The 21,536-nt window shown below is 48.2% G+C and overlaps 1 protein-coding gene across 1 annotated transcript in view; it reads left to right on the top strand.

The window, feature by feature from the left end:
* DNAH9 (dynein axonemal heavy chain 9) overlaps window positions 1–21,536 on the top strand; it is a 188,722-nt gene that overhangs the window by 40,135 nt on the left and 127,051 nt on the right. The window contains exons 27-38 of the mRNA XM_040588011.1: window positions 15–171; window positions 1,001–1,105; window positions 4,177–4,334; window positions 4,651–4,789; window positions 6,317–6,604; window positions 7,075–7,285; window positions 9,537–9,664; window positions 10,160–10,268; window positions 10,948–11,095; window positions 12,712–12,886; window positions 17,113–17,286; window positions 17,983–18,190. Coding sequence (XP_040443945.1) covers window positions 15–171; window positions 1,001–1,105; window positions 4,177–4,334; window positions 4,651–4,789; window positions 6,317–6,604; window positions 7,075–7,285; window positions 9,537–9,664; window positions 10,160–10,268; window positions 10,948–11,095; window positions 12,712–12,886; window positions 17,113–17,286; window positions 17,983–18,190 — 2,000 coding nt within the window. The remainder of the gene's footprint in view (window positions 1–14; window positions 172–1,000; window positions 1,106–4,176; window positions 4,335–4,650; window positions 4,790–6,316; window positions 6,605–7,074; window positions 7,286–9,536; window positions 9,665–10,159; window positions 10,269–10,947; window positions 11,096–12,711; window positions 12,887–17,112; window positions 17,287–17,982; window positions 18,191–21,536) is intronic.

Genomic DNA, 21,536 nt, shown 5'->3' with positions numbered 1-21,536 from the left:
TTGCACTGGGGAAGATGTTACATCACCCTGACCCAATCACTGCACCTGACCATGAGCGGAGCACCAGCGGGCCCCGCAGGCACTGGCAAGACTGAGACTACGAAAGATTTGGGACGAGCCCTGGGCATCATGGTGTATGTGTTTAACTGTTCCGAGCAGATGGACTACAAGGTACTACCCCCCCCCTCAGCTGCAGTGCCATCACGTGGGGATGGAAACACTCGGGGCCTGATGAAACCTGAAGGATGAGAGCAATCCAGCTGAGATCCTCTGGTCCACCACCTCTCCTGAAATCCCTGCTACGTTCCTTCCTGCCAAACACCTTTTTCTCCTCCTCCCTTTTCTTCTCTAAGACTTGTGCAAGGCTCTTCAGGAGGCGGAGACCCAAACTGTGCTCTCTGCCTCCTTACGCCTTTCTCTTCCCTTCTGGAGTTAATTCCGTGTGGAATGCTTCAAAACTTTTGGCCTGTTCAGTTGAGACAGAGGCTGATACTTCGACCCTGGCAGGTTTTGTTTGGCATGCTTGCCGGCTGGCAGGCCCTGGCACGAGAAGAGACCCGTCCTGGTTTTCTCAGGATCCTCTCCCAGAATAAAGCCAGAACAGGCTGAAGTTTCAGCCGTGGCAGAGCACTGAATTGTTAAGCTGAGCCTTGCTCTGCCAGTCTGGCACAGTGCAATGCTTTTGGTAGCCTGGGATCATATTTTATTCAGCTTATGGGCTCTCCCAGGAAGCGGAGCCATCAGTAATTCAGCACAGGTGACCTTTAAATGAAAGTAGTGCACAGATATATTGAGAAAGTGCAATTAGCAGATCAAGTGGCAAACTGTGCAGAGCTATAAATATTATAATTGAGTTGTGCCTGCTGTTTCCATGCACTTTTCTAAATACCCACAATAGACTGTAAATTCCTATAAATAAACGGGCTGGGAAATAAAATCCATTTTTTGCTGGAGTTGATTCCATTTGTGATTTCACCCTTGTAATTCTTTTTTTTTCCAGTCTTGTGGGAATATTTACAAAGGCCTTTCCCAGACGGGAGCCTGGGGCTGTTTTGATGAATTTAACAGGATCTCAGTTGAGGTCCTTTCTGTGGTCGCTGTACAGGTAAGTGGAGAAACGCTCGTGAATAAATACAAACAAGGCAGAGCTGTGCTGCAGGCTTTGGAGTAAGGGTAAATATGGAAAGTGCATGGTGCTGCTTTCAGTTCCATGTGTAGGCAGGTGAGGGATTATATCCCTAGATTAATCACATGAATACCACAGTGCTGACAAAATGTAGCAGTGATGTGCTGCAAACATTTCTGTCACTTCTTTTCTTCCCCCAGTTACAGCATTTGTATTGAGGCAATTATTTATAGCATCTCTTCCCGGATCAGTAAACACCATGGTTTTGTACCTGTTCCTCCTGGGGATGACACTGATGTCATTAATACACCGTGAGATAATTGGAGGGCATCATTTTAGGGAGGAGCTGCCTTGACGGGTGGTGACTCAGCCTGCCATGGAGGGAGTCACCGTCAGGGAGGGGAAGGGGGGTGTTTGGGGCAGGTTCATGGCCCGCTGGACTTTTGGGGATTACTTATTGCCTCCAGTCAGGCACAGGTTGTGTGTCCTATTCAACAAATAGGATTACAGTAAAGATGAATTTTCTTAATGCTTAACCTGTCACTGAGACACTGCAGTGTTCTTTCCTCCTTTCCCTTTTCATACAGCTGTAGATTTAATTCTGGGGTCTGTAATGAGAGTTCTGTGAACTGTGGGTTTCCTGGCTGTGTGGCATCATTCCCCGGAGGAATGCATGCAGCCCTGCAGGCGCAGTGCGGTGTTTGGTGTCAGCTGGGTGACACTTGGTAACTGGAACCTGTGGCAGATCTGCAGCCCTTGCTTGTGTGCCTGCCTAGGGTACCCTGGCAGCGTGGGATTAAAGCTAGGAGAGAGCTCTTTGGGCTGTGTCCAGCTCTGTGTAGGTGTTTTCCCTGTAGAAAGATTGCTCGTCTCCTCCGTAGTTTAACCGTTCGGTGCATTTTGTTGGCGAGTCCTGTGTGAAGCACAGCCACAGTCCTTGGGGAGGGGCTGGAAGGGACCCTGCCCTCCCCACCGTGCTAGAGAGTCCTTTTCTCTTGTGCTTATACATAAGCTGGCACTTTGCCGCCTCCTTCGCTGCTTCTTACTGGCCCATGGGGAAATCTGGCCGGGTTTTACAGAGAAGGAGGGATCGCAGGAGGAGACCGCTCCGCTCCGTACCCTGCCTGGTGGGTGGTGAGGGGCAGCCAGGGCAAGTGCAGCGGGTGTGAATCCCTCCTGGCAGGGGCTGAAATCTGGGGCAGCCCGGGTATAACCACAGGGCAGCAGGATGGAGGCAGTCCCTGCTACTGCTTCTGGCCCTTGCTTTGAAGGAGAGCTGTGTCGGGGTGTTGTCCAGATGCTAAATCTCATCGGTATCCTCTGAAAAGGCCAGATACATCCAGCTGCTGGGGGAGTTCGAGCAGAGGGAGGGTGCACAACTGCATTGTCCAGATGGAGACAGCTCTGACATGGGCAGAACTGAAAGTTTTTGAGCCTTGGGGGACTTCAGTGCTGAAAATTGAGGTGCTGAAGTATCTAAGTTCTTCTGGACTCAAGTGTCAGCTTAGTGCAGGTTTTAAGATCCTATAGTCTGACTGAGATGCTGCATTCTTTGTAGAACCCCTTTTAGATTTGGTATTGCAGAAAGAAAGATCTAGAGCCCCTAAGTTTCTACACTTTTGTAAATGTTTCAGGCAAAGACGTTGTTCTGAACCCCTCCATGAACTCCTCACTCTTATCATCTCTCTTTCACTCATAATTGGTACCTCACGTTATATCCCAAAGAAGCCCCAGGCAGGTACAGGGGTTTATGTATCGTTCCCTCTCAATTTCTCTTCCATCAGGTTCTAGTTTAAAGTTGTCATTGAAAAAAGTTTTTGAGGATCTTGAAATAAAAAGGGAAGCTGAACAAAAGAAGCCCAGAGATGACTCAACTGCTAATGATTCCCTCGCTCCTGGCTGGAGCGCGGCATCTGAAGAAAGCAGCACGGCTGTCATTCCATCATCATGTCTCCTGGCTGCTATTAGGAGTGTAACCATGGCGATGTTTAATTGGCTGTCTTAGTCATGCAGCTAATGTCGATATGGTTCCTTCCAGAGCAAAATTCGATTAATTGCTTAACTTTAAGATGGCAAACAGCAGTAAGGTTAGAGTAGTGAATATAGAGAGATTTCTCCCTCACTCAAGTGCTGTTTGCAAGAAGATGCTCTAGCTTTAATAAACTTGCTTTCCTTGGAAGGTGTGAAATAAGAACAACAAAGCTGCAATCAGGCAAATATAAAAGACAATGCAATATTAGTGAGTGAAGCTGTCAGGGGAGGTTTTAGACCTTCTGCTGTAAGTTTTTGTGGTTTTGTCATTTTGGTGTTAAACTAAGCATCTGATGTCTCAAAATCTTTAAAAGCAATATCAAGTGATCGGCTTGCAATTGAGCTGAGGGCAAGTTCACTGGGAAATGCTGCTCCTTTTCTGGGCCTGCTCAAGGAACAGGGCTGGGGCTGTCACGAAGAGCAGCAGTGTGTGGGGAGATATGAGGGTGAGTGGAGGGAGTCAGGGGCCAGTACTGTGTGGGGCTCTTGGGGCTGCATTTGGGTGCTGGTTGTGTTGTGGATGCCTGGGGAACCCTGCATCCTATCCCAGGTGTCTGGTCTCCTGCTAGGCTGGGAAAGAGGTGATTTAGGCTTTGGTGGTGTTCTTGCTGTGAGGTGTGTTGAAAGGTGTCCCACAGGTGATGTCAGAAGCTAAGGTGAGATGCAAACAGCTTTGGAAGTGTTTCTTTCTGAGCTGCTCTTCGTCACCCGTGTCCATCATTGTCTTACAGGGAGATGGTGTGAATTCTTGCCACTCCTCTGCACTTTTCCTGTCCTGTCTTTTCAGCTCTCTTTTCAGCCTTGTCAGAGTTTGCTTGTGATGGGAGACCGATATTTATTGCCACACAGATTTACTCCAAACAGTGTAGAGAGCTTAGTGTGGTCAGTAAAAAAAAAACCAAAACAAAACAGCAATAAGCCCCAGTCATCATGGGGCCAAGCGCAAGGAGGGCAGCACTGCTGGCTGGTGTGTTTCTCGTAGCTGAACACCGATGCCGTAACACTGTCTTTCTTCCTAGGTGAAAAGTGTGCAGGATGCAATACGAGAAAAGAAGAAATCCTTCAATTTTCTTGGAGAAGACATTAATTTAGTTCCCTCAGTAGGCATTTTCATTACCATGAACCCTGGTTATGCAGGGCGAACCGAGCTACCTGAGAATCTAAAAGCTCTCTTCAGGTGAGTCCAGGTCATGGCTCGTGACCTGTTGTTGCAAGTCTGGCAGAAGTTGCCTTTTGGAACATCCAGGCTTGACTTCATTTCCTGGGGGAATTCCCTTGCACTGGGGATTAGCAGATAGTTTGTGTTGTGCAACAAGCCTGGGTCTGGGAAGGCACTGGCAGGGTGAAGGAGCAATGTCCCTGGCGATGGGAAAGGCAGCATGTGACCTGGCTCACTGGAGGAGACCTGGAAGACAAAGCTGCAAACCCACTGCCTCTAGGACCTGTAGTCAAGAAATACTTGTTCTGCAATCCTTTCCTGCCTGTCTTTTCAGGCCATGTGCGATGGTTGTGCCAGACTTTGAGCTGATCTGTGAGATCATGTTGGTGGCCGAGGGGTTCATCGAGGCCCGAGCGTTAGCCAGGAAGTTCATTGCTCTGTACCGGCTCTGCAGAGAGCTCCTGTCCCAGCAGGTGAGTCCGCTTCTGTGGCTGCAGAGTGCAGCAACCCAGCGTCAGGCTGGGTGGGAGATGCCTGCTCCTGTGGCTGGAGGGTGCAGCGACCCACTGGGAGATGCCTGCTCCTGTGGCTGGAGGCTACAGCGACCCACTGGGAGATGCCCGCTCCTGTGGCTGGAGGCTACAGCGACCCACTGGGAGATGCCCGCTCCTGTGGCTGGAGGGTGCAGTGACTCACTGGGAGATGCCCGCTCCTGTGGCTGGAGGGTGCAGCGACCCACTGGGAGATGCCCGCTCCTGTGGCTGGAGGGTGCAAGTGACACCTGTTGATCTCCAACATCAGCAGGAATGTGGCACGCTGCCACTCACCTCTGTGGCTAAAGCTTCAAAGCTTTTCTTTAATGACTGCATTTGTGCTAGCTGCTGAGAGAAGACGAGGTTTGTGATCATCAGTGATGAAATTGTCAAACGGCTTTACTGGAGGACCTGCAGGGACAAAAGCACTTGACTGGCTGTGTTAATGGGAGAGGTTTTTCAATGGGCTTAAATGACACCATGTTTGGGGTAGTATTCAGTGACACTTGGCTTTCTAGTCTCTTGGTTCCTATTGATTCCCCTGCCTGCAAGGGGTTTAATGTCTGCCCTTCTCTGAGCTCAGCCTAAGAGTTCCCTGCCGTGTCAGGTGTTGGCTAAGTAGGGTCACTTCCAGTGCAAAGCTCTAATTAATCAGTTTTTTCCTTGTCAACATTTACATAGATCAAAGCTGAGTCCAGAGAAGAGTTCAATCAGGACTCCAGGTGAAAACCCTGATGCTGGCTGTGCCAGCGTGAGGCTGGGCAGGATGTGCCTTGTCACAGAAACTCTGTGCTGTGTCTTGGAGGTCTTGGTGGAAGCTGTGGCCTCCCACACAAAGCGGTTAGCTGTCGAGCTGTGCTCTGAGGGATCTTAACAGAGCAGGAATATAAAGAGTGTCTTGTTGGCTTGAGAGTTCCTCTCATGCCCCTTGGTGATTGTTCATCAGCAGTGTCCTTACTGGCCTCTGCTTGGCGGACTGCCTCTGGGGCCAGACGTGCCTGGTAATCTTGTGATGGGCAGGATGAAGAGAGGGCTATGTGGGGCATCGTAACAGACTAACATCCTTCACCTCGGTAACTCCTGCAGACCCAGGGGTCTGGCTGGCCTTGCTTTAGCTGCTTCATGATTTAGGTGAAAAAAAATTGCTCAGGTCTCTGGGGTGCAAGTCCTACGGCTGTCTTACTGTCAACTCTGAGCCCACACGGTGTTATGAACAGCTGAACTGTGTGACTCTTTAGTATTGTCCCTGATGGGCATTTCACTTACTGAAATGGAAATCAGGTAACTCAGCCTGATGGAGGTCTTGGCCACAATGCCAGTAACAGGTTTGGATGTATTTCCATTGCTGACCTTTCTGGCAGTTTGGAGCTGCTAGTTCATACATGGTGAGGTACTATCTAAGCATAAATTCATCCCTCCTCTTTTTGTGTTTCTTTTTTTTTTTTTCTCCTTTCCTTCCTCGTGTAGGATCACTATGACTGGGGCTTGCGTGCAATCAAGTCAGTGCTAGTTGTTGCTGGCTCCCTCAAGCGAGATGACCCAGAGCGACCTGAAGACCAGGTTCTGATGCGCTCGCTTCGTGATTTTAACATCCCCAAGATTGTGACTGATGATGTGCCGGTGTTTATGGGGCTGATTGGAGATCTTTTCCCTGCACTGGATGTGCCTCGGAAGCGTGACCTGAATTTTGAGTCATTTGTGAGGCAGGCTGTGCTAGACCTCCGGCTGCAGGCTGAGGACAACTTTGTGCTCAAAGTAAGATCAAGAGATCTGCTGTATCTGCACCACCATCAAATCCTTTGGGTTTTCTCAACCATCCTTGCTTCTACAAAGAGGACTCTACACAATATTCCCCTCGTAGGCAGACCCTGATGAAGGACAGTCAGCTGTGCTGGGTCTGGTGCAGCTGCACCTGCCCCTAAAGCCAGCACTGCCTCGGTCCCTGAGGTTACAAAGGGGCTAAGTCCTGAAGGCTCATGAAACTGTGGCCCTTAGAGAACAAAGCCTCATCACTGATGGCTGTCAGAAGTAAATGGTGCTGGAGGTTTGTCTGCAGGCTGAGGATTTCACCCATCGTGGTCAGAGTGGCTAGACCTAACTCACAGTCACGTCCATTTGTGTCTCTGGGTTGCATCTTTATAGATGACACCCAACGGGAGCGATTTTGTAGATCTGAACATCAGTTTGGAATATTTGTCTAAAATCTGGGTGTGCTTTTTTCTCAGGTAGTGCAGCTGGAGGAGCTGCTGACGGTCCGGCACTCTGTCTTCGTGGTGGGTAACGCAGGCACAGGCAAGTCTCAGGTGATGAGATCCTTGAACAGGACTTACCAGATAATGAAGCGACGTCCTGTCTGGACAGACCTCAACCCCAAGGCAGTCACCAACGATGAGCTTTTTGGCATCATTAACCCAGCAACAAGAGAATGGAAAGATGGTAAATGTCTATTCATGCTTGAATCTATAGATAAAGAAGGATGTTTTTAATGAATCTTCTGAGTGGCAGCAGGATGGCTGGTTCTTTGTATGCAGGTCTGAAAGCCCAGGCGCTTGTCTGCTGCTCACAGCCATGTGAGAGGCTGGCTTTGAAAGGCTACATAGGATGCTGTAGCTTTTTGATCATCAAATGGGATGTTTAGCATAAACCTGCTTTATCCTATTTCCATAAGAAAAATTATCATATTCATTAGTACAAGTAGTTACCAGTTCTGAAAGGGGGAAGGCAGTTTTTCTGGGTTGGTTGAACTGGTGATGGAAGACCGTTCCCTCCTGCCCTATGGGGGGTGTGCTGGGGCCCCCATAATGTGGCATCCCCAGGTTTCCATAGCTGGTAGCACACACACAGCAGCCTAGAAGTGGTGTACACCAGCATTTGCCAGTCTGTTGATCCTGATTGCTCCTGAGGAAAAATAAGGTGAGCATTTAAAACTTGCTGAAAGATTACAGCAATCTGGAGTGAAAAATGTTCAGTTGTGACTAATATGTAAAGCCAGCTTTGATTTACGTGTGTGGTTGGTTTGGGAGGTGTGTGGGAGGTAAGGGAAGACGCTACCATAAATCATCCTTGGCCAAAAGTTCACCAGGAGATGAGTTGCCACCCACCTCCCCTGGCCCCTGCCACAGGTTTCTCATGACCCTTTGCTTTGCTGCAGTGCCAGGGTTAACTTCTTTTTAATTGTAATTAGGGACCCTAAATCAAAGTGACAGCGGGAAGTGTGGGATACAGCCTGAACTTTGCAGCTGGCTGCAGCAGTGACTGCAGATCGAGCAGTGTGGGTGGCACTGAACAGCAGGAGGGACGTTTTACAGGTGGCTCTCCTGCAGTTTCTAGCCTGTGATGTTTCCAGGGGTTTCAAGGCAGATAATTTTTGCATTAAGCATTCCTGAAAACTTTGTTTCTTGTTGTCAAAGTCCAGCCAGGCAATCTTCATCACAATCCAACAAGAGGTGAGGTGTTCCCTTATGGACCAGCCCCTTTGCCTCTTCTGTTCCCATCCTGTTACTCCTTCCATTATCAAGAATTGAAAAGGTTGTACGTGTTTGCTGGTAAAAAGGTGCCACAAGGGGATCCTAAAAGTGTTCTTTGTAAAACCAAAATTTAAATCCCAAGACTGCTCTGGTGTAGATGCACAAGGTTAAGAGAGAGGCACTTTGCTGCTGTCACGGTGTATATGAGGGAAGCATTGATGCCCTGAGACAGTTGCTATTTCTGATACTAATGATGTTGGAGTGGTTTCCAAGGCATGTGTCCAACATGTGAGGAACTGAGTCAAGGCAGAGCCAGTGAAGTGTGTAGTGGTTTGTTTTGGTTTGTTTTTTTTTTTTTTTTTTTTTTTCTGACGTGGTATCAGGATTGAATCCTTCTTTCAGGTGAGCTGTTCTGCATGTGTTGTGCCTAAGCTTTGTCTTCAGTCATATAACGCCACTAGCTGTTCCTGACCTCGATCACAAAGAAACAGCTTGTCCTGGGGAACAAAAAAAAAAGTGCACTTGTCACAATTCACCAGAAGAGAGGCTTTTTTTTTAAATGTTTGCCTGATGTTTTTTCATGAAGACCAGCGTCTCCCTAGGTATTTTCACATGTAGAGGAGAGCGATGGTTTTGTGGAGTTTTCATTTGCTCTGCAGTACTGCTGCTCTATTCCCAGCCTTCTTGCTCTTCTTAACATTCATTATTTACTCCCCTTGAGACACTGTATCCTCTCTGTCTCCTTGGTTTTACTGACATTTTGTTCTGTCATTCAATGTCATTCTGTGCTTGTTCTCCCCTCAATCTCACTAAAGCCGTGACCCAGCGTTTAATGCATCTTGATTTTTCCTGATATACTTCGAGCCACAAAAAAATATTTATGAAAATTTCCAAGGTATATTCAGATGGTTTTCTCTGCATTGTGTAATCCATGCCTTCTTTCACCTCTGAGTATCTGTTCTTCACTTATCCATTACGATTCTCGGTAGGAATGAAGCTCGTGTAGGTCTGCGGTCATTTTCAGTGGTAGTACCTGATGATTTTTTTTCTTCAAAGCAGACTAGACCCATATCATGATATAGTAATATTTATGTACGGATGCATAGCGTTTTGAATGCTTAAGAGGAAAGCATTAATTAGTTCTTAGTAAGTTGTAGAGAAAACTATTAGAGCAGGTGGCAACTTCTGTGTTCATCAACATGGTCCTGTCATCCTCCCAGGACTGTTTTCATCAATCATGCGAGAGCTGGCCAACATCACACATGATGGTCCCAAGTGGATGGTACTAGATGGAGATATTGATCCGATGTGGATTGAATCTCTTAATACGGTGATGGATGATAATAAGGTAATGAACATAAGTAAAATAAGCAGGTATTCCTTGACTGTGTGGTGTGATTCAGCCTAGGAGAAATGCAGATGCTGAAATGGATCCTCCTAGAATAATGTCATTGTGTTTCTTCAGATATGCCAAACCGTATTGCATAAAGAAAAGGGTGCATGAGGAAAATAACTCAAAGCATGTTTTCATTGGAAATTCCCTTTCCTGGAGAGTCGAGCTCATGAGTAACCGACCGCAAATGTCCTGATCATAGCTGCAGGCCCTTTAAAAAATAGAGTGGAGTCATAATCCTATACCTTTTCTCCCCACCCTGAGGGAGTGCTGTTGATTCTGAGTCGTGGAAGAGAGAAGGGTTGTTCTGCTACCTGTCGGAAATCAGCTTCTTTGCCTTGAAGAAAACTGGGCTGACAGCAACCGGACTCTTTAGTGTGAAGTGCTGAATGCTTTCTATCTCTATTCCTGGGGAAGGCATTAGTCAGTCTGTCTGTCTGCCACATGCAGGTGCTGACCTTGGCAAGTAACGAGAGAATCCCTCTGAACCCAACAATGCGGCTGGTTTTTGAGATCAGCCACCTGCGCACAGCCACCCCAGCAACAGTGTCCAGAGCGGGTGAGTCCTGGCCTGAGCTTCACACTGGGATTTTGCGTCGACCAAGTAGGATCTAGTGCCATTAACCAGTCTTTTGTTGGCCAGCTTGGTCCCGCTTGAAAGTTCCTAACCTGGGATCACAGATGGCTTTGGTGGACAGGGTAGGTTCCTGAAACACATGGGAAAACTGAGGATCCTGACCCAAAACCCATGTGGGAAGCTGTCATCATCTTGGAGATACACCCAGAGCTGTCTGGCTGTTGATGTGTGGTCGTGGCTTCAGCGCTGCTGAGAGAGCGGTCCTGTTTGAAGCCCTACATGGACTCGATGGAGAGGGACAGTCTCTATCCCAAAGAGCTCCTCATCTTCTGAAGAAGTGCATGAAATATAGGAGAAAGGAATGAAGGTGTCCCCTAGTTTTACACATGGGGAAACGGAGCCCGGAGCAGTAACATGACTTAGGCAAGACAGTGTTCTGAATTTGGGGCAGGGTCATGAAAGATGTCCTGGTGTCCTGAGTTAAGTCTCTTCACTGTTAATATTTCTACCCTGCAGTGAGGCAGGAGGAGGGGGATGGGTGATGGGGCACCCAGCTGTATTTGACAGGGTTTTAGTTGTGTGAAAGTAGCTGAGAAATTCTGCTGGAGGAAAGGAATAGCCTGTGTTGTGTCCTTACTGTACGTTCTCTCAAACCCTACAGGGATCCTGTACATCAACCCATCGGATCTGGGCTGGAATCCCCCGGTGAGCAGCTGGATTGACAAGCGGGAGATCCAGTCTGAAAGAGCCAACCTGACCATTTTGTTCGATAAGTACCTGCCAATCTGCCTGGACACCCTCAGAACAAGGTACGACTTGAAGAGTGATTGTATCTCTGCTGGCGAGGGCAGGGGGACACCTGCTGCTTTCAGACCAGCGGGGCTGAGCTGGGGCTGTGCCACACGTGGTGTGGGTGCCTGGTCTCCTCCTTGCCCCGAGAGCCCTGAGCATCATTGGCTTAAGCTCAGAGCAACAGCAGGGTGAGGTAAGGGAGCTGATGCTCCTGCCCATCCTTTGTTGGTCAGATCTGTTTTTCATCGGATTTTGATTTGATTGTTCCGGTACTATTTCTGTCAGTTCTGTGTCTCTTGGAAAGTAAATCCAGGAGATCCTCAAGAGAAAGACTTTTTGGTCTCCTGTTGTATCAGGCTAGACCTGAGTTCACTCCGCAAGTTATTTTTTGGTAGAGCAGATTTCAGACGACTGCTGAAGGACTTTTTTCAGTACGCAGTGTGGAAGGTGACTAGAGCAGATCCTCTTTTATCCTCTCCCCACTTCTTTCTCTGCCCCTTGGTGATGAGAAGGAAGCTGGTGTTTGTGGGAGAGGGTGGGATTGCTTTACAGGCAGCTCTGTCTTGAATTTCTTTCCTGATCCATTTGAACAAAACTAGAGTCAATCTATGTGGGCATCCAGCCTGGCCGTGTTTCATGGTTGGACACCAATCCAGTGAACATGAAGAACATGGGTATTTGGAAGGGCCCTGGTACTCCTTGGCTTGAGTTAAATCCAAAGCAGCGCTCACAGAGAAGTTGTGTGGTTCTTGCTTATCATCCTGGGTGACAGGTCTCTTACTCATACTGTGGGGAGGACGGGCCACTTGGGTGAGGGAGCTTCTCCCATCCTCTGCTTGCTTCCCATAGTTGCACTTCCATTAAAATAAAAGAAATCAACGTACAATTGAGCACGGGAGTTCTTGAGCACAATGGGGATGTGTCAGAAGGGGCTGCATTAGTGAAGGCAGAGGCCTTTGGAAGTGGGAGTCAGGCATCTTAGTAGGGAGCTGCTCCCTGGGTGACCAAGCAGGTTACAGCTGTTGGCAGCAAAGTCCGTCAGGCATTTCCCACTCTATTTGCTGAACATTGTGTCAGACTGTGAAATCCACAGGATTAGCTGCAGTCAGCCTTGAGCTGAGAATTTTGGTAGCTTACTTAATTCAAAAATTGTAGAACCAACCTTTCAAATAGCCATAATTACTTTATGGAGGACTTCAGTGCTCCTACAATATTAGTTCGGAATTCTGTAAGTGTAGCTTAAATGAATGTAAAATGGCAAGATGAAAGGTTTTATTTTATTACTCCTCTATTTGACCGCTTTTGAACTCGTCGTGCTCGCAGGAAATCATTGCCTGTAGCAAGTCTTCCATTTTACTTCTTTCAAGAGGATCAAAGTTTTCAAATGCTTGAAACTTCTGATTACTGTTATTACGTGTATATGTGCTGGTGCCGGCAGGTCCGAGGGAGAGAATGGGTGTTCTCTTCATTGCTGTACCTGGGAATAAGACATGCACTGCTGACAAGTGGGATGCTAATTCTCCGAAAAAGCATTTCTAGGCTTACCTTCCTGGATCATGACCTGGACCCAATTGTTTATCCTGTGGTGCTGGACCCAGTTATATTTCCCATGCTTTCAATTTCCATCCCTTAGATTTAAGAAGATTATTCACATTCCTGAGCAGAGTATGGTTCAGATGTTGTGCTACCTCCTCGAATGCCTCCTGACCAAGGAAAACACACCTCCTGACTGTCCCAAGGAGCTTTATGAACTTTACTTTGTCTTTGCTGCTGTCTGGGCCTTTGGTGGATCAATGTTTCAAGACCAGGTAAGAAGTAAGGTGCTGCTTCAGCATCTTTTACACAGGGCTTTTTTTTTTTTTTTTTTCCCTATTTAATTTCCAAAATGTAGTACTATGTCAGTAATGCTGTTTTCCTGGGTCTCTCATATAGGTGATAATAAACTGCAAGCCTGAACACAACAATTTCTTTGGTGAAAGACCTCATTCTCCAGGGTGTAACAGTTGAGGAGAACAGCTGAGGGGTCAAGTGATGAAGGTAGAAGGGTGTTTGCTTGTGCAGATACATTTCACTGGGGAGAAACATGAGGTTAATTTAGAGAGGCCTGTGGATGTGCCTAATGTGATCAAATTAAGAGTGATTTATCAGATGGATTTATCAGTGGAGCGATCTTTCAGCCAGCTGACAGCGCAGGTAGACATTGCACGATGTAACATAAACCCAGCTGTGTCACCACTGGCTTTTATTAAAGTGGCAGCCAAGAATTAGCTGTCCTCAGTCTGTGGCAGCAGTACGTGAGGAGGAGGGCTGGTCAGCAGGGCAGGATGGACCTTGGGGGTTATGTGCCTCCACAGAAGTGGAAGCAGACAGTGGCTCAGCTCTTTGAAACACTCTTTGCTGGGAGCATGCTGGCGAGGTTGAGGTGGATGGTTGTAGGCGCTCGGCTTGAGCTCCCTGCTGGGCAGCCAGCTTTTGGGCGGTTTCTGGCATGAGCTGCTGGGCTCAGTCAAGCTGTTGGTGGGTGGATGTCCACAGCCAAGACTGCAGTGCTGGAGCGCACAATCTGGAGACCAAGGTCTTCTTGAGCCAGGAGGATTAATCAGCCTGTGTTTCACTACTAGAGTCTCTGATGTTCAAAGTACGCTCATGTCCAAGAGTCAAAGGAAGACGGGGCGCTACTCTCTGTGCTGCTTCCCACAGTACATCCCTCCTACGGAGTGATTGCATTCAGCCTCTGAATCCATCAGCTTGCGTTAGGCAAGGTGGCTGTGATCTGTTGCATGGTGATATTATTATAAGACAGTTTTCTCGAGGTCAGCACTTGATACTGCACATTCAGCCCCCTTTCAGGTCCTGCTCCTATGGGAAAACACAGACAGTCCCAGCTGGGCTGGAACACAGCAGCTTTGGTGGGAGCTGTAGCTTGTGAGCAACAGGGATCTTGGGAAGGATCTTTTCCAGACTTGCCTGGGGGAAGTAGGGCTCTACTGCTGCCTCTGACCTCCTCATGCTCTGTCTCTCCCCAGCATCTTGTGCACAGGAGAGAACTGAGCATTTTCTTTCAGCCCCATGCCCCATTCTGCCCAGTTTTCTGGCCACGTGGTTCAGCTTGGCACAGCGGGGCTGTCTCATCGTTTCCAAGTAATTGGAAAAGCTGTTGCTCTATTACAACTTCCAGCTGTTAACAGTAGTAACGGACAAGAAGACAGCGGGCTGTGTGTCAGAGCCCTGCTGCCGACATCGGGGCCACCCTTGGCTCCATTCCACAGTTTCAAGACCGTGCTTGCAGGATGGCTTTCCACCCTCTGCTGGCATTGCAGCTCCCAGACTGATGGAGATTTTTAATGTGACTGGTTCAGAGACAGGCAGGAGAAACTTGAGGCACTTGTCGAGGTGTCTAAGAGCAGGTGGCACCTGAAGACCTAGATTTTAAATACCAGGTTTTCAGCAAGTGGCACAGGGAGCAATGTGAGTAGCTGCAAAGCCTGCAGGTGGAAGAACATTCGGCACATTCTGCAGCTGCTTGCTCTGGTTATGCCCAGTTCCTGCTGGGAACCTGTCGGGTGGTTGCATCTCCTGGTCAGGGGATGCCTCATCCCCAAGTCAAAAGCATGTTATCTTGATGTGTGGGTCTGCCCAGTGACAGGACATGGCTGCCAGGGGCTCAGGGATCCATATCTGGTCTCTAGTGGGCTTGGGTCTAGTGAGAGGTCTCTCCATGGACCTGGTACCAGAGATCCTTCCCCAGCTCAGGGAGAGGCACTGCTGTTCTCGGAGGCTTCTCAAGTGCTCGCTGGGGTCTCTTCATGTTTTTTGCATGTGTCTCACTGCTAGACCAACAGCGTTTGCTAGACATTTGCTTTATGCCAAGGAGCAGATGTTTCAGGAAGCAATAAACACCACATGTCAAGCTCAGCTTGGTGCTCACTCGATGCCATCACTTCTCTTTGCCACTGAATGACGTGTGCAAGACCAGGTTTCTTGGTTCTTGTGGAGGACTTAACCCTCCATTTCCTATGTGCCAGCTGGGAAATACGCAGCCTCCGTGTTGTCAGTGCAAGGTGATTTAAAAGAAAACCCAACAAAACAAAGCCTGGGAAGCACTGCTGGTCCTTGCTTCAGCAGTACAAGCCACTGTCTGTCTATCCTTGAGCAAGGTGGCTGGAGTGCGGTCGTGTGGCAGATGGACGTCGTGTTGCCTGCACCGTAGCAGTCAGCCCCTGGCCCTGCAGGCTCCACTGCCTGCCCAGCTCCCTGGGGAGCAGGAGCCGTGGCACACGCTCGCGCTGGGCTGGTGTGCGGGCTCAGCATCCCTCCGGGAGGTTTGACTTTGAGGCTGGACTGTACATTACTGCTTGTGATGCTCTGTAAATGTCAGAGACGAGCACGAGGATACAGCAGTCCGAGTGAGGGCAAGCCTGATGAAAAACGATCCAATATAAAATCTGTTTATTGCTCTCCATTGAAGGTGCCCTTCGTGCTGACCTTTTGCTGCTGAAATGTCAGGAGAAACGGTCTGGAAGGCTTCCCGCTACTTGATGCTTGTTGGTGGGTAGCTGGGCCCCTGTACAAAAACAGATGATAGATTTGCCATTTCCAGGCTCTGAAATTAGCGGAAATCCATATGGAGTTTTTATTAAAGAAGCAGTTTGAGTTCGACACTGTTCTGGCAATAGAGCTGAGGCTGGAGCAGCTCCACTTAACTGCTCGGTTTGGGTGGGTGGGCAGCCTGTCACAGTGTGGCTGCAGGCAGTTTGCCTGTGCAGGGCAAGGACACCCTTGTGAGAAAGCTTTTAGCAGTGATGCGTGTCCTTCTCCTGCAGGCTATTCTGCTGCTGCTGCCGGGAGTTAAAGCAACAGGAGAATGGAGAATTACAGTTATTCTGCCTCTCTGAATAGCATGAGACTGCAAAATTGTGGATACTAATAACGTGTTTTTTCAAAGCCTCTGGTCTTTTGATGGATGGTGGCTCAGGAGATTTTCCAGAGGATGCTCAGTTCAGTTCAGCTGCGCACGCCGGTTTCCTGGTGGAGGCTGGGCAGCCTGTGGGCAGCGTGCTGGCGGTCCCACCTCGGCTTCTGGAATGGGAAAGCACTGCCACTATGGGGAGGAGAGACCTGTGGGTGCCCCAGGAAGAATCTGTGCTGTTAAAACTGTCTCAATTATGCACACAGTATTTCACAGGCATCTTTTTAACAGCACTTTCCTCCTCCTTCCCCCACCAACTTCTCTCCAGGGCAGAAGGCTGTAGTCCCTGCTGTCTGCATGGGAAGATGCTCCGGCACAGTGACTGGCCCAATGCCATACAGGAGACCCGGGGCAGGGGAGGAGACTATGTACATTTTGCGAGTTCTGACCCAGCATCTAAAGCAAAACTGTTACCCTGGCTCTTAAAAAGTTCAGATGCTCCATGTTCTCCATGCATGGAGGGATATAATGGGGAAAGAGAAGGAAGTGGGTGCTTCCAGGGTGATATGGCAGCATGGAAACACAGCAGAGCCAAAGGGGCACGGTCCCTCTCTGATGCTTTAGTACACTGTTGTCTGCAGTCCTGCTTCCTCAAAACATTGTGGCTTGAAAAGAGGCCAGATGACAACAACTAAGTATTAATAGAGTGGTGTGATTTATGGGGAAAGGCTTTAGTATGCATGCTTTGACTAACCATGACCACAAATGTAGACGGATGTTGTGTCCTTGTCTGTTGGAAGAAGTAGGCACAAAGAATCAATCAAGTGGTCTGTTTAGTCATAGGCACGTATTTCTCTTTTTCAAATTGATCCATCTATCTAATCTCAGACATACCAAGAGTGATCAACACAGAGGATGAATTATTTGGGTGAATAAATAGGAGTGATGAGAAGGAATGAAGAAAATGAAAAATTAGGCTTAATAATAGGAAAAAGGATAAGATTGTTATGCTGTGGAATATATTTTAAGGACTAATCCCACTCTGGTGGACTGAGATAGATAACGTTCTCCATCACTAATGAATTTTTCCAGATTAGCATATTTTCTCCACTTTTTGTTTTGCAGCTTGTGGACTACAGGGTGGAGTTCAGCAAGTGGTGGGTGACAGAATTCAAGACTATCAAGTTTCCCTCTCAGGGCACAGTCTTTGATGTTTACATTGATCCGGAAACGAAGAAGTTTGAGCCTTGGTCTAAACTTATTCCCCAGTTTGAATTTGATACAGAAATACCATTACAGGTACATGAACCTTGCATGCTTTTTGTCTGGGAGGAGCACTTGCATTTTAGTGGCTGTACGCAGACATTTCAATGAAGACTCATTAAAGGTCGAGCACTTCATAAGAAGGATGGCATCCTTTATGAGGTATAACTACATTACCCATCCTTCTTTACTGTGCTTTGACTGCGAAGACACATCCTCAATCTCCCAAATATGAGGGGTGGGCTCAGAGCCACCCCAGGGACCCAGGAGCCGGTGTGGCCAGGGTGTGGGATGTGAGACAATGTAGTGGCAAAGTCCCTGAGACACCATGTTGTCATTCTGCTTGGCTGAAAATAGAGATGTTTTTATGATTTGGACAAAAAAATAAGAGTTTCTGCAGGCAGTGAATTGCGTTTGCCAGCTATTCTTTTCTTTCTGTTTAGAAACGCCACAGCGAGCAGATGACTTGTAAAAATTGTTACTGTTTTAGCAAAATGCATGTTGTGGGGAGATCCAGATGCTGCTCCCAGCATCCAGCTGTCAAGGTTTCATCTGTACAGCAGTTGGATTTCAATGGCTGGCAACAGTGCATCGTTCCCTTCCTAGTGCAATCTAGAAACTGGGGTCACCGCACTCGTTCCTGGCTCTCCCAGTTTTCCTTCTCCCCAGAACGCGGCTGTGGGGTTGTGGCAGGGATGGGGGATGCTTACCTGCTCATTATGCCCCTCTCAGGCTTGCCTGGTGCCTACCACTGAGACGGTCCGTCTGCGTTACTTCATGGACAGGCTCCTGGAGCGCCGGCGCCCAGTGATGCTGGTGGGCAATGCTGGCACGGGTAAGTCTGTGCTGGTGGGGGACCAGCTCTCCTCACTGGACACGGATGCGTATGTGGTGAAGAAGGTCCCGTTTAACTACTACACCACCTCTGCCATGCTGCAAGGTAAGGAAACAGCTGAGTCCCAGGACTTCTGCCCAGCAGGTTACCCCACTCCTGGGGCACCTGGTGGGGTTTGGAGCAGGGTGCACACTGTGGTGCTCAGGGGAAGAGCCGTGGGAGAGCTGCCCATGTTGTTTGTGCTGGGCTGACACCCACATGCTCTTAAGTCCCATTGTGAGACTCTCAGGTCAGCAGACCCTCCTTTGAGGAAGGTGACATTTTCCAGTGTGAGGATTTGAACGCTGAGCACCACAACTCTGATTCAGGGCTGTGCCAAAGCACACGCTTAAAATCCACTGCTGTTTGGTACAGCCCATGGCTCCTACTTGACTTGAGGTGTGTCTTTAATATGCTTGAATTTAAGCCCGTGTTGAATAGGATGAGTTTCTTGGCTAGCATCCAAACTGTCCTCAGGGTGCAATGATGGGAATTGCATCCCAATTAGCAGCTACGATGGTGCTAATTAATATGTGCAGGCTGTAAGCCAGGGCTGCTGGTACCTGGTGCTGTCCTCTCTGTCCTGCTGCACCCCAGTGTGTTCCCTTGGTGCAGGTCCCACATCCCTACCTCCCCAGGGAGTGCAGGGCTTGCTGACCCTGGGGGTCTCAGAGCCCCAGGGAATTGCTGGCCCTAGGGAAGTCCATAAGAACGTTGCTGATGAGGAATTTGGCACGTTATGGAAAAATGAAGTTTGAGACCAAGAGAAGGCCACTTTTGCTCTGTAGCCTCTTCAGAGACAAAGATAAAGGAGGGAATTCTTGAGAAGTGGCTTATTTTGGAATGGTGTTTTCACTTTGAGTTAACCTAAAGAGAGAGAAAATAATTTTATACATGTGTTTATTAACCAGGAATGAAGCAGTCTGATTTGTTTTGAGTTGCATGACAGCTGTGGGTCACCATAAAACAAAACACTTCCTTTATGTAGCTTGGTTTGATGAAAGTGTCCTGAAATCCCTTTACTCCCCCAGCCCTATAGCAGACCACCATCTGTGAAGCATCAGCGAGACCAAGGGTCTATCCTTCACCCCCTGGGCTGTTCCTGGCCAAGTGGTGCTGGGGGGGGGGGTGGGGCCATGCTCACAGCCCTGATGGATACCAATGGCAGTGAGTGCCTGCGGCTTTGTCCGTGCTCTGCCAGGCTCCCAACACCACAAACATTATAAGAAAGTTGTTGGAGCTTAATGCTGCCCTCGGACTGATCCGCTTGCGGAGGGGTGACAGCACAGGCTTAGCCCAAGCTGTGCAGCCTGGGGCCAGTTCAGCTTTCTGGGGCAGGTCGGAAGGGTTTCTTGTCCTGGTGGTGCCCTCCCTCCCTCCCAGGCTCTCCTGCCCGTGCCCATCAGCCCTGCGGGTGGTGCTTATGCCTCTGCCTACGGTGTGGATGCAAATTATTTGGGTTACTTGTCCTTCAAGGAAAGAGATGGGTAGATTCTCTCTCCTTTTGGCCAGTCCTGCCGCCCTGGGTGGTGTGGTGGCTGTAACCTCCCTTTGCCCCTCCCAGGTGCCCCTTTTCCTTTTCTCCTGGTGTGGGGTCTCTGCAAAGCACCCTTGACAGCTAAGCTGTCTGTCCGCCCAGCTGCCTGGGTGGGGGAACATGTGCTTGTTCATCTCCATCTGGACAGGCCAGCGGGTGCAGGTGTTGAGATTTCTACAGGCAGACGTGGCAGCCCATCCTTATTTACTCTGGCTGTGAGCTATGGGCTGAGGCAGCCACTTTCTTCCTCCGCAGAAAGGAGCAAGCCATCTCGTGTGTGGATGAAGATGTAGCTGTGAGATTTGCATTGGGAAGCATGATTTATATGGTTTGGCCCGGTTCCCTACTGCTCATTTTTTTGGAGTTAATTTGTCCCTTTTTGTGTAGTTTGTCAGTTGGCTGCTTTTTTTCCCCAGCAGGCACCTCTTTAAATTTGTAAAGCATGGGTACTAAGCAGGTTTGGGTTTGGGTTTTTTTTTTTCTTTTTCGTACTTAAAAAAGAGCCTAACCTGAAAGCCAGTAATTTCTTAGGCAGGGTGCCTGTTGGTGCAGAGTGTGCACCCTTTAGGGGAAACAGGTGCATGGTTCAAACCATCCTTGCAGTCCCTGTGGCTTACAGAATGGCCTTGTGTATAGGGGTTAAAAGGAGCCAGGCATTCTCTCCCCCCAAGCCTGGGGCCAGTTTGGGGGTTTTCTTTGGTGGATTGTGACCAAATACCATTCTCTGTGGCATTTGTCGCTCTGTCAGCCCATTGCCCTGGACCTCCCGTCTGCTGCGCTCTCTGCTTTGTACCCTCCTGGACCTCTGCTCCTCCTTGCTGCTGTCACTCAGCACCTTTCTGCTCCAGATCTGCCTTGAGAAAACGGCAATAAATATTATTTATTTGGTTCCCCCCGCCCCTGCCCCTTGATCAACAGCCAGCAAGCGAGAGGAGTTGCACTTGCAAAGTCTCTTTGGCAGTGACTGTTTCTTTCAGGTGCTAATTTGAGCATGTCAGGATCTGAGAGGCAGACACGGACGCATTGTGAGATATAGCTTTGAATTAAAATGCAACTTTCACAAACATGTCACTTGATCCCCAGTAATTGCATTTCAGTGTGATGAATCTCCTGCATACTTGTTTAACCTCAAAAAGGGCTGATTTTATATGTTAATTAAGGACTAATTAAATTTAAATTAAATGCTTATTTGAAACACTTAATTTAACTTGCTGCCAGATATTTCAAATATTGTGGTTTTATTGAAGGGGGAGAGAGACTCCACTGAGGAAAGATTCATCATTTTTCTCAGCACAGTTCATTCCTTTGTGCAGCAACTGTCTATGACAAGGAATCAGTTGAATTTTGAGTAGTGGGAAAGACAAGCTGTCTGGAATGCACCGAAGCAGTAAAAAAAAAATGATGTTTTAAAAGATTTGTGGTCTGAAAAAAGCAGAATATAAATCTTCCTTAATAACTTTTGCACGTGATAATGAATGGCTTAAGTGTACATTTTCACAAGGAGGTTTTTATGAAAATTCCCAGTCCCATTTACATTTACCAGTCTTCCCTAATTACAAAGATCTGCTACTTACCGTGGTGCTCTGCAGCACCTTATGGGTCTGTTGACAACTCAAAACTCTGCAAATGAAACGAATTCTGCCTCCATCTTCAGGAGAGCAATGACCCCCTGAGACAGTGGATGCTGCTGTTTGCTTTTCCACTTACTGAGTCAGTAGAGGTTGCCTGGGCTGCAATCAAAGGAATCAATGGCCTATAAAATATTATGTGCAGCAATGTGGGATGATTTTTATCAAATATCAGCCCAGCATTATAAATAATTCTCACATTCTATAATCTACAGCAATGCATATCCTCGGCCTTCTGCTAAAACAA

The sequence above is a fragment of the Falco naumanni genome, chromosome 1 (assembly GCF_017639655.2).
Source record: "Falco naumanni isolate bFalNau1 chromosome 1, bFalNau1.pat, whole genome shotgun sequence".
In the NCBI taxonomy this organism is placed as follows: domain Eukaryota; kingdom Metazoa; phylum Chordata; class Aves; order Falconiformes; family Falconidae; genus Falco; species Falco naumanni.
Note: the sequence above shows the minus strand (reverse complement) of the source record. Positions and strands in the feature narration are given on the sequence as shown.